General features: G+C 40.0%; 2 protein-coding genes and 1 pseudogene across 3 annotated transcripts in view; 1 reads left to right on the top strand and 2 right to left on the bottom strand.

Annotated features, from left to right (window-relative positions):
• LOC105476831 (proline rich 11) overlaps positions 1-18249 on the top strand; it is a 93526-nt gene that overhangs the window by 5431 nt on the left and 69846 nt on the right. The window lies entirely within an intron of this gene.
• The window catches only part of LOC105476832 (spindle and kinetochore associated complex subunit 2), a 42800-nt gene that overhangs the window by 2441 nt on the left and 22110 nt on the right, over positions 1-18249 (bottom strand). Inside the window, exons 2-3 of one of the 2 annotated variants that reach the window (XM_011733078.2) lie at positions 14725-14811; positions 6629-6805 (exon numbers count right to left, since the gene is read on the bottom strand). In XM_011733078.2, the coding sequence (XP_011731380.1) occupies positions 6629-6805; positions 14725-14811 (264 nt within the window). The remainder of the gene's footprint in view (positions 1-6628; positions 6806-14724; positions 14812-18249) is intronic. The other variant, XM_011733079.3, reaches the window with a different exon arrangement.
• On the bottom strand, positions 12736-12899 carry LOC112425767 (U2 spliceosomal RNA; annotated as a pseudogene).

Here is an 18249-nt window from a genome sequence, read left to right as displayed (position 1 = left end):
TGTTAAATCAGTTTAGTTAACTTCTGCATTGTCGACCAATAAATGTTTCCCTAAGCTTATACTATATATGTAATCACAGATTTAGAAGGGCAAGGGAAAAAACAGATACTTGGCTATTTATATACAAGGTCCTATGATGTTTGAGCTTCTAAAGAACTTGCAATTAAGTTGAAGAAACAAGACCAAGAAATCAAACAATTTAAGGATTATAGCAGAACCAAAGAAGTCATGTTTGGATGCCATATTCTAAAAGTACAGTCAACCCTCAGTATTTGTGGGAGATTGGTTCCAGGATAACAAAATCCACAGATGCTCAAGTCCCTTATATGAAATTGTGTAGTATTTGCATAGAAACTGTACACATCCTCCTATATACTTTAAGTCATCTCTAGATTACTTATAATACCTAATACAATGTAAATGCTATGTACATAGTTGTTACACTATATTGTGGAAGGAATAAATGATAAGGAAAAAAGTCTACAGTTGTTCAGTACAGATGCAACCATCTAATTTTTTTCCAAAATTTTTTTTTCTATTTTTGAAACAGGGTCACTCTGTTGCCCAGGCTGGAGTGCAGTGGTGCAATCACGGCTCCCTGCAGCCGCAGCCTCCCGGGCTCAAGCAATCCTCCCACCTCAGCCTCCTGAGTAGCTAATTTTTAACTTATTAGTACACAAATTTTTAGCTGGGCATGGTGGCACACACCTGTGGTCCCAGCTGCTCAGGAGGCTGTGGTGGGAGGACGCTTGAGCCTGAGAGGTCGAGACTGCAGTCAGCCATGATGGTGTCACTGCACTCTAGCCTGGGCAGCAGAGCAAGACCTCATCTTAAAAAAAGAAAAAACAGGCTGGATGCGGTGTCTCATGCCTGTAATCCCAGCACTTTGGAAGGCCGAGGTGGGTGGATCACCTGAGGTCAGGAGTTTGAAACCAGCCTGACCAACATGGTGAAACCTCATCTCTACTAAAAATACAAAATATTAGCTGGGCATGGTGGCGAGCGCTTGTAATCCTAGCTACTTGAGAGGTTGAGGCAGGAGAACTGCTTGAACCTGGGAGGCGGAGGTTGCAGTGAGCTGAGATTGCGCCACTGTACTCCAGCTTGGGCAATAAGAGTGAAACTCTGTCTCAAAAAAAAAAAAAAAAAAGATAAAGAAAAGAAAATGTATTATCATTCCACAATAACTTCAGAAAAAGGAAAGACTTCCAGGCTGATTTATTCAGCAACTGAACAATGTAAGGACTCAGTTTTTTCCATCTGACAGCTCTAATATTCCTGGATGGTACCTTTACCCTCAAGCTGACAGCAAATGGCTTTAACGGTTCTAGGTATCACAATTCTACACAGTGTCCAGAAGAAGCCTTCTCTTCTCAGGGTTGTCTTAGCAGTGAGTAAAGTCTTCCTGGTTACCTACTTCCAGACTATCCTTACTCACATGTCATTTGGGTTACAAACCCATTCCTCAACCACTGTTAGTTAAAAAATAAAGTCCATTCCCTATGCCAATCAGATGCACCCCTGGAGCCGAGGATGAGGCCAGCTTCATCTCAGGCACATGGCTATGAGGGACAACACACATCTCAAGAAAGTCAGTAGAGTCATGTGTCACTTAATGACAGGAATACGTTCTGAGAAATACATGGTTAGGCAGTTTCATATGTGAACATCACAGTGTACTTACACAGAGATTGTATATATACACTCAGGCTATATGGTATAGCCTACTGCTCCTGGGCTACAAATCTGTACAGCATGTTACTGTGCTGAATACTGTAGGCAGTGGTAACACATGGTATTTTTATATCTAAACATCTGAACATAAGAGTACGTAAAAATATGCTATTATAATCTTCTGGGACCACTGCCATATATATTTGGTCCATTGTTGACCAAAACATAATTATGCACTGCATGTCTACACTCTGGTAGGCAGGAAAGGAGAACAGATGCTGAGAAAGAAAAACAGCCAATAGCATTCACCAAAAGCAGGTAGCAGCAAAAGAAGAAGGGAGGCTGAAGGGAAGTTGTAAGGGACTTTCACAGAGCACCAACAGACAGCCTGCCTGAAACAAAGGGTTATGTGGGGAATTAATAGGAGGTACAACCTGAAGAATTAAGTAGTTACAATTCTGCCAACTATATAGGTCATCTCTAGAGAGACTGCCAAATCTGGAACACCCCAGACCTACAGAATCAGAATCTCTAGGGCGACATTGTCCAATAAAACTTTCCATGATGCTGGAAATATTCTATATCGGCACTGTCCAATCAGTAGGTGAAGAACTTAATGCTTATTTTTCATTTAACCACCTTAAATGTAAATTTCATTTCTTTTTTTTTTTTCTTTTTTTTTTATTTGAAATGGAGTTTCACTCTTGTTGCCCAGGCTGGAGTGCAATCTCAGCTCACTGCAACCTCCACTCTTGTTGCCCAGGCTGGAGTGCAATCTCAGCTCACTGCAACCTCCACCTCCCAGATTCAGGAGATTCTCCTGCCTCAGCCTCCCGAGAAGCTGGGATTACAGGCACCCGCCACCACGCCTGGCTAATTTTTTGTATTTCTTTAGTAGAGATGGGGGTTTCACCATGTTGGCCAGGCTGGTCTGGAACTACTGACCTCAGGTGATCCACCTGCCTCAGCCTCCCAAAGTGCTGGGATTACAGGCATGAGCCACTGTGCCCAGCCTAAATTTAAATTTATATAGCCACATTAGGTTATGCAAATAGGACAGCCCAGATCTAGAACAGCCACAGAACCTATATGATTCTGATATGCAGCTGGTTCCACTGATCAGACCAACATTTGCCCAACATGTTCACAAGGATAAAATGAAAAACAATCATATGTCTTACTACAACCCAAACAGTTACAGGATTTCCTTCTTCTGCCTCAAAAAAAGGAAATGTTATTCTGACAAGACTTGGTTTTTCGTTTTGTTTTTGTTTTAGAGACAGGGTCTTGTTCAATCGCCCAGGCTAGAGTGCAGTGGTGTGGTCATAGCTCACTGCAACCTCTAACTCCTGGGCTCAAGCAATCGTCCCACCTCAGCCTCCCAAGTAGCTGCGACTACAGATGCACACTGCCATACCCAGCTGTAAGACTGATGAATCCATGTTGCTCCTTGTGATCACTACAAAACTTTTCAGACCATCTGTTTAATAAATTCTCAAATAATTTTTCCAGGAATTAAAGTCAAGTTAACCAGTCTAAAGTTTGTAGAAATTTTTCTTCTTTATCACACATATTTTGGAAGATCATGGAATACTACATATTCTACTTTTAATGCCTTTTTAATTTTCTATTTATTGTTATATATGTTTGGGGCGTTTGTTTTGCTATTTTTTGTTTGGGTGTAAGTTTAGTCCCTTTTCTCTTTTGATGAGACCACCTTTATAATTGAGCATATTTAAACCTCAGTTTAAATATGAGGGCACGGAGGCTCACATCTGTAATCCCAGCACTTTGAGAGGCCAAGACAGGTGGATCACTTGCGGTCAGGGGATCGAGACCAGCCTGGCCAACTTGGTGAAACCCCATCTCTACTAAAAATACAAAAAAATCAGCTGGGCATGGTGGCATGTGCCTGTAGTCCCAGCCACTTGGGAGGCTGAGGCAGGAGAATTGCTTGAATCCGGGAGGCCGAAGTTGCTGTGAGCCAAGATCGTGACACTGTACTCCAGCCTGGGCAACAGAGGGAGACTCCATCTCAAAAAACAAAAAATAAATAAATAAATAAACCTCAGTGTTTTTTCTCTTTTTTTCTTCGTCAGTCTTAATATCCCCTAAGAAAGACTACAAAATTAGTATGTATTACCTTTCTCCTACCTCCTTTTCTGTTCTGTATTTATTATTTAGTATTATCAGTTCAAGTGTTCTTTTTGAATATTATAAATTCAAATATATTTTCTACCCTTCCAAATGAAAAACCACTCATTGATAAAGATTATAGCAAGATAATACCTGAAAAGATATACATTTTGTTATCTATAAACAAAGCACTATTGGTTCCAAGGAGAATTTATCCTTTTCTTGTCCTTCTTGTTCTCCAAATAATTTTAAAGCCCCTTTAAAATAACCTTTTCCTTATTTTAGAAAATTTCAGAGGCCTTAGCTCAATCTGCCTTTGGCTTTTTCTTTCTTTTTCTTTTTTTTTTTTTTTTGAGAAAGAGTCCCACTCTGTTGCCAGGCTGGAGTGCAGTGGCACGATTTCGGCTCACTGCAACCTCCACCCCCTAGGTTCAAGCAATTCCCCTGCCTCAGCCTCCCGAGTAGCTGGGACCACAGGCATGCAATACCAGGCCTGGCTAATTTTTAGTTATTTTAGTAGAGACGAGGTTTCACCATATCAGCCAGGATGGTCTCGGATCTCCTGGCCTCTTGATCCTCCCGCCTTGGCCTCCCAAAGTGCTGGGATTACAGACGTGAGCCACCACACCCGGCCCCTTTGGCTTTCCTAACTGATTTTGCAGGTTTCTCCCTATGACCTTTTAATATTTGAAATTTATTTACAAATTGTACCTTGCAAGTCCTTTAAACTCTGGGCTCATATAACTGTTTTTGGTTATCAGCTCTACAGATGTCATTCCCATTCACATTTGGATCATAAAAATTTTATCAGTATTATGGTTTATTAAGCCCCCCTTTTAAACATCTCTCAGAAGATTAAGTATCATATCTCTATTCCCTCTGAACTTTCTAATACTATCTCATTTTTATTTTAGTTTATTCAAAAAAAATTTTTTGGACAGTCTCACGTCACCCAGGCTGGAATTCAGTGGTGCAATCATAGCTCACTGCAGCCTCAAACTCCTAGAGTCAAAGGATCCTTCTGCCCCAAATAGATGGAACTACCAGCATGCACTCCCATGCCCAGTAATTTTAAAATATTTTTTTCTTTTTTCTTAGTAGAGATAGGGTCTCACTATGTTGTCCAGGCTAGTCTCAAACTCCTGGCCTCAACTGAGCCTCCTGCCTTGACCTCCCAAAGTGCCGAGATTATAGGCATGAGCCACTGTGCCCAGCATACTATCTCATTTTTAAAGTAGTAGGTACAAGACTTACTATAGCCAACATTTCCCAATTTGGTCATCATTGATTCTAAAATATGACCACCTCTTTCAAGTTTTAAAACTTTTAAATCATTTCTTCTTATTTGCCATAACGTGATCCAAAGTAAAAGCTCCCTTAGTTTTCAGCCTTTGACATAAGTATTGTTCATTTCAGGTATTTCTTCAACTGAAAACCTTTACAGATAGTCAGATGATTGAAATCTTCCATCACTGGCTGGATATGGTGGCTCACGCCTGTAATCCCAGCACTTTGGGAGGCCGAGGCGTGCGGATGACGAGGTCAGGAAATCAAGACCATCCTCGCTAACACGGTGAAACCCTGTGTCTACTAAAACTGCAAAAAATTAGCCGGGCATTGTGGCAGGCACCTGTAATTCCAGCTATTCTGGAGGCTAAGGCAGGAGAATCACTTGAACCCGGTAGGCAGAGGTTGCAGTGAGCCGAGGTCGTGCCATTGCACTCCAGCCTGGGAAACGAGTAAAACTTCATCTCAAAAAAAGAAAAAAAAAAAAAAAAAGAAATCTTCTATCACTATACAACTACTTTTATGTACCAATTTGTAGTCTCAAAAATACACCATCGATTTATTATATCCAGTGGGGGAAATCTGTAGATATTCAAAATACCATTTTCTCTTTGCCCTCTCACCCATGTTTATTCTGTGCTTCAAAAAATTTATGGTTCTATACAGATATGTTGTCATGTACATCTGGAACTATACTTAATCAGCTATTTGTTTCCTAAGAACAAGGTTATGTGCTCTATTGTCAGGCACATATAATGAAGAATGTGTGATCTGAGATGATTTATAAAAGCTTATATACATACTTTTTTTGCATTTAATTTACTAGGATGTAACACAACCCTTACTGTTTTAAATTCTATCTCCCCATTACCTCTATTCCCTGTTTAATTTGCCCTTTCTTCCTCTGCCATTCATCTCCTTGTGATTATAATAGATACATCTTAGGTATCATTTTATCGTTCTAAGCAGATGTTATTCTATTTTTTCCCCTCCATTTGCAATATAAAGTATTCTTGATCAAACTGACCTGGGTAATTAACCTTTCTGATTTACTCTAGCTATAAGCCCATAATTCAAAGTATCTTAAGCCAAAATTTAGTGCAAAGTTGGCAAATAAATATCACATATGCCTTCCTCCTTCCCATGCTCATGGCAGACAGTGCTATTATTCTGCCATGCCCAGACACAGCTCCTTAATACAGCATTCTAACCAACCATTTTCTAGACATCTCATTCTCACTAGTACTTGCAGGAACCAGCTAAGCTGCTAGATTTAGTAAGTATTACCAAGTTTTCTGCCATGGTTACATAATTCAAGACGGCACACTTCTTTATTAACCATGTCAAGTCCAAATGCTTATTTTTGAATAAACAGAAATAAGAGCTATTATACTTCAGGGTATCAGGAAAATCTTTCAATAGTTCAAACTGACTGCTGAGTTTCAAAGTTTAAGTTACAGCAAGTGTATTTTTCAAGGCAACACTCAGAGCTAAATTTATACAAATCTAACCTGTCAATTGAAAGCATTACCTCCAGGTCTGTTTGCTTCTGTAGTTTTTGTATCACATTCATAGTTTTATTCACAGTAGCACATATGCGGCTCTTAGTCTCTTTCTGCTCAACAGCAACTGGTTTAAAGCGGGCATACAAAGTTTGATATCGAGACTTTATGGCTGACAATTCCTTTAAGAGTGTAACTGGATTTTTCTACATCAGGAAAAAAATTAACATGTATTAAATTATGAAAGATTAAGCTTTTTAAGAATTAAAATACTGTATACATACAACACATTCTACCATCCATTTAATTGAACACTGTTGAGTATTTAATTATGCAGCCACATGACATCAGATGGGCGATGGGGAAGCGAGAAAAGTATAAGACCTAGATCCTATTCTCAAGAAATTTATAGCCTAGGTACAGAAATAACCCACCAAAAAAATTAGCACTATTAAACAGCAATTAAGGGTCACCTTAAATATATAACATTTGATGCATAGTTCACAATAAATTATATATTTCTAAAATACAATTATATATTTCTAAAATACAATTCTAAATGCTATTCGGAAGGCAATAAAAGGCACTATTTATACTTGTTCTTAAAGAATAAGACAACATGAAACTACTTATAAAACTTTTTTTTTTTTTTTTTGAGACAGAGTCTCACTCTTATTGCCCAGGCTGGAGTGCAGTGGCGCGATCTTGGCTCACTGCAAGTTCGGTCTCCTGGGTTCACGTCATTCTCCTGCCTCAGCCTCCGGAGTAGCTGGGACTACAGGTGCCTGCCACTATGCCCAGCTAATTTTTTTACATTTTTAGTAGAGACGGGGTTTCACCATGTTAGCCAGGATGGTCTTGATTTCCTGACCTCGTGATCCGCATGCCTCGGCCTCCCAAAGTGCTGGGATTACAGGCGTGAGCCACCGCGCCCGGCCAAAATTCGTAAACATACTATCATGGGGATAAAGTATGTATAAATATCAATTTATTTATATATATACAAAATATAAAATTCATGCCAACCCAACTGTATTTATAAACTATATTGGTTTCCCAGATTTATTTTGCAATATAAATTACCACTATTCCATAAAAGACATTTCAATTGGGCCCCTTCTGCCACTTGGTAATTCTTTTCTTTCTTTTAATTTTTTTTTTTTTTTTTTTTTAATAGAAACAGGAATCTCACTCTTGTCGCCCAGGCTGGTCTTAAACTCCTGGCCTTAAGCGATCCTTCTGCATCAGTCTCCCAAAGTGCTAGAATTACAGGTGTGAGCCACTGCACCCTGTCAGATTTCTTTTTTTATGATTAGGTAAGATTCATGTATTTTCAGGCCCACCAAGTGACAGCACAATTAATAAAAAGATCTATACCATAACTGTAAATTTTCGCAGGATAGAAAAAATATTCTGAAACTTCCAGGTGATAGGTAAGGGACTGGGGTAGGCTGAGAAGGAAAGCACAGACAAAGGATCAGGAATGAGAATGGCATCTATTTTTCAACAGCAACAATAGAAGCTAGAAAGCCACGAAGTGATGATGTTAAAATTAAGAGAAAATCTCCAATCTAGAATTCTATATTCAACAAAACCATTCATCAAATAAAGGGTTAAAGGGTGCAATAAAGACTTTTTCAAACATTCAGCATCTCAAAAAGTTAACTTTATGTGTAATCTTCCTTGGGAAGCATCTAAAGGATATACTTCCAGATCAAAGAAATAAACCACCAAAAAGTGAAACATATGATCCAACACAGGAGTAAAACAAAGGGAAATACCAAAATAATGGTAAAGAAATCCCAGAAATGCCAGGCGCGGTGGCTCATGACTATAATCTCAACACTTTGGGAGGTCAAGATGGGTGGATCACATGAGGTTAGGAGTTCGAGACCAGCCTGGCCAACGTGGTGAAACCCCGTCTCTACTAAAAATACAAAAATTAGCCAGGCATTGTGGTGGGCACCTGTAGTCCTTGCTGCTCAGTAGGCTGAGGCAGGAGAATCACTTGAGCCTGGGAGGCAGTGAGCCGAGATGGCGCCATTGCATTCCAGCCTGGGTGACAACAGCGAAACTCCCTCTCAAAAAACAAACAAAAAAAAAGAGGCCGGGAACAGTGGCTCACGCCTGTAATCCTAGCCTAGCACTTTGGGAGGCTGAGGTGGGCGGATTGCCTGAGCTCAAGAGTTCGAGACCAGCCTGGGCAACATGGTGAAATGCCGTCTCTACTAAAATACCAAAACAAATAATAATAATAATAATAACTAGCCGGGCATGTGGGCGTACGCCTGTAGTCCCAGCTACTCGGGAGGCTGAGGTGGGAGAATTGCTTGAACCCGGGAGGCAAAGGTTGCAGTGATCCGAGATCACGCCACTGCACTCCAGCCTAACCACAGAGTGCGATAATATCTCAAAAAAAAAAAAAAAAAAAAACACCCAGAAAGACAGCCATGCAAGAAGCCTATAGAGCAGGAGGTCAGATGGGAGCAGGACAGAGACACCAGAAAGGACAGGATGTTTCCATGGGAGAAAATGAAACTAAAGGAACATGTAGTGTATCTGACAATATTGAGAAGAGTTTTACAGTCATTAGAAATGTCTGAGGCTGAATTAGTGATAAGTATATAGAAAAACTAAGCAGGCTGGGCCTTGGTGGCTCATACTTGTAATTCTAGCACTTTGGGAGGCCAAGGTGGGAGGATCGCTTGAGGTCAGGAGTTCAATATCAGCCTGGGCAACATAGCGTGAAACCTCATCTCTACGAAAAATAATTTAAAGGCCGCCTGCAAGTCCCAGCACTTTGGGAGACCAAGGGGGGCAGATCACTTGAGGTCAGGAGTTCTAGAACAGAATGGCCAACATGGCGAAACCTCATCTCTACTAATACTACAAAAATTAGCCGTGTGTGGTGGCACACGCCTGTAGTCCCCGCTACTCAGGAGGCTGAGGTGGGTGGATCACTTGAGCCTGGGAGGCAGAGGTTGCAGTGAACCAAGATCATGCCACTGCACTCCAGCCTGGGTGACAGAGCAAGACTCCATCTCAAAAAATAATAATAATAATATATATAATTATATATAAATTACATATTATAAATTTATTATATATTTATATAATTTATAAATATAACATATAATTTATAAATATAACATATATAATTTATAAATATAACATATTTATATAATTATATATTATTATATATTATATGTAATAATAATTATTATTTTTTAAATTAGCTGGGTGTGGTGGCACATGCCTATAGTGCTACTCGGGCGGCTAAGCAGGGAGGATCACTTGGGCCTGGGAGGTAGATACTGCCGTAAGCCATGGTCACAGAGTAGCTGGGACTAAAGGTGTGTGCCACCACACCCAGCTAATTTTTGTATTTTTAGTAGAGATGAAGTTTTGCCATGTTGGCCAGGCTGGTCTAGAACTCCTCACCTCAGGTGATCTGCCTACCTCGGCCTCCCAAAGTGCTGGAATTACAGGCGTGAACCACTTTACCCAAGCTTTAAATTATTTTTTTGTGGAGATGGGGTTTCCCTATGTTGCCCAGGCTGGTCTCAAACTCCTGCTCTCCAGCCTGGGCGACAGAGCAAAACCTTGTCTCAAAAAAAAAAAAAAAAAAAACTAAGCAAATGGAAGGGAAAAAAGAAAACAATTATTAGCTCTAGAAAAACAGGTTGTGAAGAAAGGAAAGCAGACATAGTATTCAACAGGGTTTATATAAAAGCAATAGTTATAGAAATTGTGAAGATAGGAATAAATATGAGTAGTAAAGTATTTAAACTTTATCTTCCATAGTACAAAATTCTTCTTTTTTTTTAAGAGTTAGAATCAGCTCGGTGTGATGGCTCATGCCTCTAATCTGAGCACTTTGGGAGGCCCAGGCGGGTGGATCATGAGGTCAGGAGTTCGAAACCAGCCTGGCCAACATGGTGAAACCCTGTCTCTACTAAAAATACAAAAATTAGCTGGGCAGGGTGGCACGTGCCTGTAATCCCAGCTACTCAGGAGGCTGAGGCAGGAGAATCGCTTGAACCCGGGAGGCAGAGGTTGCAGTGAGCCAAGATCATGTTCACTGCACTCCAGCCTGGGCGACAGAGCAAGACTCTGTCTTGGAAAAAAATTTTAAAAAAGAGTTAGAATCTCACTGTCACCTAGGCTGGAGTGCAGTGGTGCAATCATAGCTCACTTGAACTGCTGGGCTCAAGTGATCCTCCTACCTCAGCCTCCCAAGTAGCTGGGACTACAAGTGTGAGCTACTACAACAGGGCTATAGTAGGAGATTATTATTAGTGATAACAGCTAACATATAGCACTTACTCTGGACTAAACAGTTATATATGTTAACTAATTCTCTTTCAACCTCTGAGGTAGGTAGTAATATTTCCATTTTACAGATGAGGAAATTAAAGTACAGAAAGGTTGACTGACTTGGCTAAAATCACAATGCTAATAAGAGGCAGAGCCAGGATGTGAAGTATAACAGTTCGTATCCAGGAAATTAGTAGATGTTTCAGATGAGGAAAAATAAAAATGCAGTACAAGCAAACTATTTAGAAATATAAAGGAAATACCATAAGACACTGAGATGAAGTGGTATCCTCCAAGGTGGGAATGTGAAGCATTATTCTTTGTAATTATAAGCTTTATATTTCTGTAACTCTTCAAATATATTCAAGAATTAATTTGACAAAAATAAAAGTTTAGGCCAGGGGTGATGACTCACACCTATAATCCCAACACTTTGGGAGGCTGAGACAGGAGGATCACTTGAGCCCAGGCAAGACCAGCCTAGTAAACATGGCAAAACCCCATCCCTACTAAAATGCAAAAAATTAGAACCAGGTGTGTTGGCACACACCTGTATTCCCACCTACTCAGGAGACTGAGGTGGGAGGATCACCTGAGCCCAGGAGGTTGAGGCTGCAGTCAGCCGTGATCATGCCACTGCACTCCAGTCTGGGCAACAGAGTGAGACTTTATCTGGGGGGGAAAAAAAAAAGTTTAACACTGGGAGGGAAATTGGTAGGAGGGAAGAAATCATCTTCCTCATGAGGTGATAATGAATTACATAACTTAATTATAAATGATCTTTAGGTAACTGGAATGTAGCTCAGTAGTAAAATATGCAGAGATCTGTACATATTAATATAACTCAGGAGAATGATGAGTTCCCCAAATACAGATTCATACAGGAAAAAATAAAAGTGGCAAGAACTAATCCTTGAGGATCTCACAAAACTAGGAAAGGAAAGCATATGCTTGATAAATCAAGCATAAGAAATAAATGGCCATAGAGCTAAAAGAGGACAGGGTAGTCAGGCAGCTACCCATAATACATGTGTTTATGACATTAGCTAAATCAATAAGACTGACATGGCAGTGAGTAATTCAGGACAACATGATTTGCATTTATGGCCTGTTTATGACAGGTTAGGACTGTGGTTAGGACTTAGCAACATACCACAAAGGAAAAAACTGTTGTGCACATAGCCTGTTTTATTTGAGTAACTGGCTCTTGGGAACCACTACATCCTTTTTTTTTTTTTTTTTTTTTTTTTTGAGATGGAGTTTTGCTCTTGTTGCCCAGGCTGGAGTGCAATGGCGGGATCTCAGCTCACCGCAACCTTTGCTTCCCAGGTTCAAGCAATTCTCTTGCCTCAGCCTCCCGAGTAGCTGGGATTACAGGCATATGTGCCACCACGCCCGGCTAATTTTGTATTTTTTTTTTTTTTTTAGTAAAGATGGGGTTTCTCCATGTTGGTCAGGCTGGTCTTGAACTCCTGACCTCAGGTCATCCACCTGCCTTGGCCTCCCAAAGTGCTGGGATTACAGGTATGAGCCACCGCGCCTGGCCAGGAGCCTCTATATTCTTTTATTAGTGTTTGTAAACTGTAGTGTTCATAAACTTTTATTAGTGTTTGCTGCACTTTAGTTAATTTTGTGCCTATAATACTTCCAATTTAGGGTTTTACTTATCATAAGTGGATGATAAAAGGTTACAAGAATGGTTGGACAAGGTGGCTCACACCTGTAATCTCAACGCTTTTTTTTTTAGCTGGGTGTGGTGGTATGTGCCTATAGTTCCAGGCACGTGGCAGACTGAGGTGGGAGGATTGCTTGAACCCAGGAAGTCAAGGCTGAAGTGAGCTGAGATTTTGTCACTGCACTCCAGCCTGGTGACAGAGTGAGACCCTGTCTTAAAAACACACACATACACACACACATACAGAGTCTTTAAACTGATAAGAACAGATACTACACTTGATCTTAGCCAAAAGGCTGAGAAGCAATGTCACACCAATCTTTAAGACAAAAGAAAGAAAGGAAGGAAGGGGAGGCAGGGGGAGGAAAGGAAAGGAACAAAGGAATGGAAGGGAAGGGAGGAAAGAAAGGAAGAAAAGGAAGGAAGGGGCCAGGTGTGGTGGCTCACGACTGTAATCCCAGCATTTTAGGAGGCTGAGGCAGGTGGATCACTTGAGGTCAGGAGTTCGAGACCAGCCTGACTAACATGGTGAAACCCCATCTCTACTAAAAAATACAAAAATTAGCCAAGCATGGTGGCCTGAGCCTGTAATCCCAGCTACTTGGGAGGCTGAGGAGGGAGAATCCCTTGAACCTGGGAGGCCGAGGCTGCAGTGACCCAAGATCATACCACTGAACTCCAGCCTGGGCAACAGAAGGAAGGAAAAGGAAGGGAAGAGAGGAAAGGGAGGGAGAAGAAGGACGGGAGGAAGGAAAAGAGGGAGGGAGGGAAGGAAGGAAGGAAGGAGAGAAAGAGGGAAGGAGGGAAGGAAGGAAGGAAAGGAAGGGAGGAAAAGAGGGTAAGGGGAAGGGAAGGAAGAGAGAAAGAGAGGGAGGGAGGGAGGGAGGAAGAGAGAGAAAGGGAGGGGGAGAGAGAAAGAAAAAGAAAAGAAAAGGAAGAAAAAAGAGAGAGAGAGAGAAAAGAATAGGGAGCTAGAACAGTACAAACTACACTCCCATAGAATTCTAGCATTCCATGAAATAAACAGTAAAAACTAAACATTCATGAAATTTTCCCAATTTTGTATAAAATGTTAGTTTAACTTGTACTTCTACCCAATCCAAAAAAATTTTTTTAATTTTATGGAATTTTTTTAAACTGTAAAACGCAATATTTCTCGTCTGCTGGCAAGTGCTATCAAAGACAAATATTGGTTGGGCGTGGTGGCTCATGTCTGTAATCCCCACACTTTGAGAGGCTGAGGTAGGCGGATCACTTGAGGTCAGGAGTTCGAGACCAGCCTGGCCAACATGGTAAAACCCCGTCTCTACTAAAGATACCAAAAAAAAAAAAAAAAATTAGCCAAGCATTGTGGTGCACACCTGTAATCCCAGCTACTTGGGAGACTGAGGCAAGAGAATCGCTTGAACCCAGGAAGTGGAGGTTGTGGTGAGCTGAGATTGCACCACTGCACTTCCAGCCTGGGTGACAGAGTGATCCGTCTCAAAAAAAAAAAAAAAAAAGATAATAAGCCTTATACCTGGGCTTTGGGGGAAAAAAAGATACACATTATTAAATTAGTGATTTTAGTGTTAATGTTAACAGATGATGCTTGGATATTACTTGCTTTCACCCCCATGGACATATATGTATACGATTTTATGACATAAAGCAGAGTTAATGTTTCTAATCAACCTAAACTTAGAATAATTAAATACATAGCTTTATGTGGAAATCACTATTCATAAAATACAACTAAAAAATCTAATAGTGTATCATTACCTTCCTCAGAGAATATGCTGAATGCCAGGACTTCTCCCCTCAAACTTACTAAAGAACAACTGCCCTAGAGGTACCTATATTCTCTCTTGGAATTTCAGGGGCTGCCACAGTGGCTTGTACCTCTGAACTCAATGATTATTTTTTAAAGGTTAGGGGGAAAAAAGTAGCCACAAATTTCATGGACTATTGATACTATTTCTCCAGTATGCTATAACCAAGCTTCCAACACAATGACAAGATTTTAAGATTCTATAAACTTAGTAATATAATTCTTATGATCTATTACTATTAGGAATGCTATCAGAAAATTCTAAAGTATTCAGTTAAGGCTTTTTTTTTTTTTTTTTTAAGCTTATTTATTTCGGAGATTACCTCGCTTGCTGAATCAGGATGATTAGTCTTGATTTCATATTCCAACCTGTATTGAATGTAATCCAGATCAGACTCAGCTTTCTGGAACTAAAGATCACCACAAATCATTATTGTATAAACCAAAAGAGTAATAGTAAACATGATACTTTATTTTTTCTCTTTACATTTGTTAGTATTTCAATAAGTGATACATACTCATTTGAAAATGTAGAAATAAAAAGTATATAAAATATACATTATCCATAATAACTATGCTCTATTAAAAATTTAAAAAGTAGTTAACATTTTAAAGTCATTTCTGTATGCCTCTGTCTTACATTTTGAGCCAAAATCAAGATACTGAGTAGTCACTGTCAGATATTAATACAAAAAACTAATAAACTAATATAAAAAAGTTTTTTATAATTAATATAAAAAACTTCAAGAATTTCCTAGGGTCACTGATACTCTCATCAGTTAGGCAGTGTTTTTCTGCCTCTGGCAGAAAATACAGTTTCAAGTTAAAACACAGAACAAATTTATTTCAGGAATACTCATATTGTTACCTTTATTTGCAATCCCATTGATCAAAGAGCTACAGCTATGTGCCACGAAAATTAAGAGGGCTTAAAAAGTCACAAATTTCACAAGAAAAGCTACATACGATATAGGAGTAATAGTCTGAATAACCCCAATTTACTGAACCTGGGTGCCAGCATGGGAACTTGATCTGTAGTAAACCTCCAAGGAAGAAAAAAGGGGAGAACTACCACCCTGAGGCCATTATGGATATAGGATGCCTGAATTTAAGTGAAAAGTTACATTTAAAAATATCAGTATCTGCCGGGCACAGTGGTTCATTCCTGTAATCCCAGCACTTTGGGAGGCCAAGGCAGGTGGATCACCTGAGGTCAGGAGTTTGAGACCAGCCTGGCTGACATGGCGAAACCTCGTCTCTACTAAAAATACAAAAATTAGCTGTGCGTGGTGGCAGGAGCCTGTAATCCCAGTTACTCGGGGGACTGAGGCAGGAGAATTGCTTGAACCCTGGAGGTGGAGGCTACAGTGAGCCAAGATTGTGACACTGCACTCCAGCCTGGGCGACAAGCGTGAAACTCCGTCTCCATAAAAAAAAAATAATATTAAGTATTTGGGGCCAGGCATGGTGGCTCATCCCTGTAATCCCAGCACTTGGGCAGCTGAGGCGGGCAGGTCACTTGAGCCCAGGAGTTCAAGGCTAGCCTGGTCAACATGGCAAAAACCCATCTCTACTAAAAATACTAAAATTAGCTGGGCATAGTGGCATGTGCCTGTGGTCCCAGCTATTTGGGTAGAGCTGAGGCACTAGAATCGGTTGAAATGAGCAGGCGGAAGTTGCAGTGAGCCAAGATCGGCCACTGTACTCCTGCCTGGGTGACAGAGCAAGACTCTATCTCATAAATAAGTAAATAAATAGACATCAATATTTGGAATACCATGCTGTTATTGAATATGATGGTATACAAAAAATACTTAAGGGGGAGCTTTCACATTTTGCTCTATTTCTGTAGGATTTGTAATGAAAATGATGGTATACAACAAAATACTTACGGGGGGGCTTTCACATTTTATTCTTTCTATAGTATTTGTAATGAACAGCTATTTAACCTTTTAAAAGGCCATCAGTTTTTAAAATGATAATATATAGACAGATTTGACATGACACTATATTTATGACTTGTTAAATACAAAAACAGCCTTAAGTATGTTATGGCCTCTTTTTGTAAAAGAGGTGTATACATATAGAAAGTTGAGACAGATACGTGACAGTGTTAAAAAGAAGTTTCTTTTTCTTTTTTATGAGACAGGGTTTGCTCTGTAGCCCAGGCTGAAGTGTTGTGGCACCATCAGAGCTCACTGCAGTCTCAAACTCCTGGGCTCATGGGATCCAAGCCCTTCCGAGTGCACCTGGGACTACAGGCACATGCCATGGCACCCGGCTAATTTTTGATTTTTTGTAGAGACAGGATCTCATTATGTTGCCCATGCTGGGCTCAAGCAGTCCTCCTGCCTCAGCCTCCCAAAGTGCTGGGATTGCAGGTGTGAGCCACCGTGTCCAGCCTAAAAGTAGTTTATTTCTGCAAGTGGTATAATCAATGAATTATTCGTAACTTCTTGAAATTCAGCATCTTTTACAGGACCTTAAAGCATATACTGCCTTGAGTTTATCAGGGATATAACCATGGTCCTTAGAGTTTACTACAGAAAGGAAAACATGATTTCCACAGGCATGGTCTCCTATTTCTAGCCCAAAACATAGGAGGCTGTTTGCTGGAAGGGTGCTGCTCTTATTATGAACTTTATTACTGAACTAAAGATTGATTCTCGAAATTGTGAAGCCTAAGTGTAAGGAGAAAAACTGTTAAAAGCAGTTCTCAGGTCTAACAAGAAATGATGTACAGTTATTTTTAGTATATAAAAGGTTCTATTAGGGGCCGGGTGCGGTGGCTCATGCCTGTAATCCCAGCACTTTGGGAGGCCGAGGCGGGCAGATCACGAGGTCAGGAGATCGAGACCATCCTGGCTAACATGGTGAAACCCTGTCTCTACTAAAAATACAAAATAATTAGCCGGGCGTGGCGGCAGGCGCCTGTAGTCCCAGCTACTCAGGAGGCTGAGGCAGGAGAAAGGCATGAACCCGGGAGACAGAGCTTGCAGTGAGCCGAGATCACACCACTGCACTCCAGCCTCGGTGACAGAGCAAGACTCTGTCTAAAAAAAAAAAAAAAAAGGTTCTATTAAGACCTTACTTTCAAATGTAGAGTAAGACAAAATGGCTGTCAGAAATTCAAATGCTTCTAAGGTCAGAAGCTGTCATCACTGAACAGAATTTCAGAAATAAACTAGTTTCCATCACTAATAATTTCTCTTTTCATTGACCTAAATTGGAATGGAAAACTCTGTAATGACCAAAATTCTATCTTTATAGCCAAAACTTGGGGGGGAGGGTACAGATAAAAGAGAAAGTTTTTGTTTTTAAACATATTTTCCACGTCAATATCTGATTTCTATCTCTAACATCAGGGAGTCGTTCTAAGCCAGAAAAATTAATGTTGGGTACATAATTACAAAGTGGGTTTAAAATGATTTCCAAAAAGTGGAAGCTTTTCATTTATCCTATATATTTGTCAGATGAGATGCCATGATTAAATTAATCAATAATTACACCTCCTTAAAAATACTAATGTTTGTGTTTGTGTATGTATTAAGAAATTCCTATTAGCATAATTTCTCTTACTAAGACATACTTAGGGATTATCTTTTCCTATAAATAAGAAAAGTACACTAACCCATCAAACATGTGGATGGAGAGAATGAGGAGACACCAGGAGCCAGAGCAAATCAAAGTTAACAAAGACTGTGAGCACTCAAGACCTGATTTTCTTGTTTGTCTTAATTACTAAACAGACCACAATTCCATAGCTTTTTTCAATGAGTTATATAACATTCTTAAGCACAACTTTAAATACGAGTCTTTAAAGCTTGTTTTAGTCATTTAGTTTACCA

The sequence above is a fragment of the Macaca nemestrina genome, chromosome 17 (genome assembly GCF_043159975.1).
Source record: "Macaca nemestrina isolate mMacNem1 chromosome 17, mMacNem.hap1, whole genome shotgun sequence".
NCBI lineage: Eukaryota > Metazoa > Chordata > Mammalia > Primates > Cercopithecidae > Macaca > Macaca nemestrina.
This window is presented reverse-complemented; position numbering and strand designations above follow the sequence as displayed.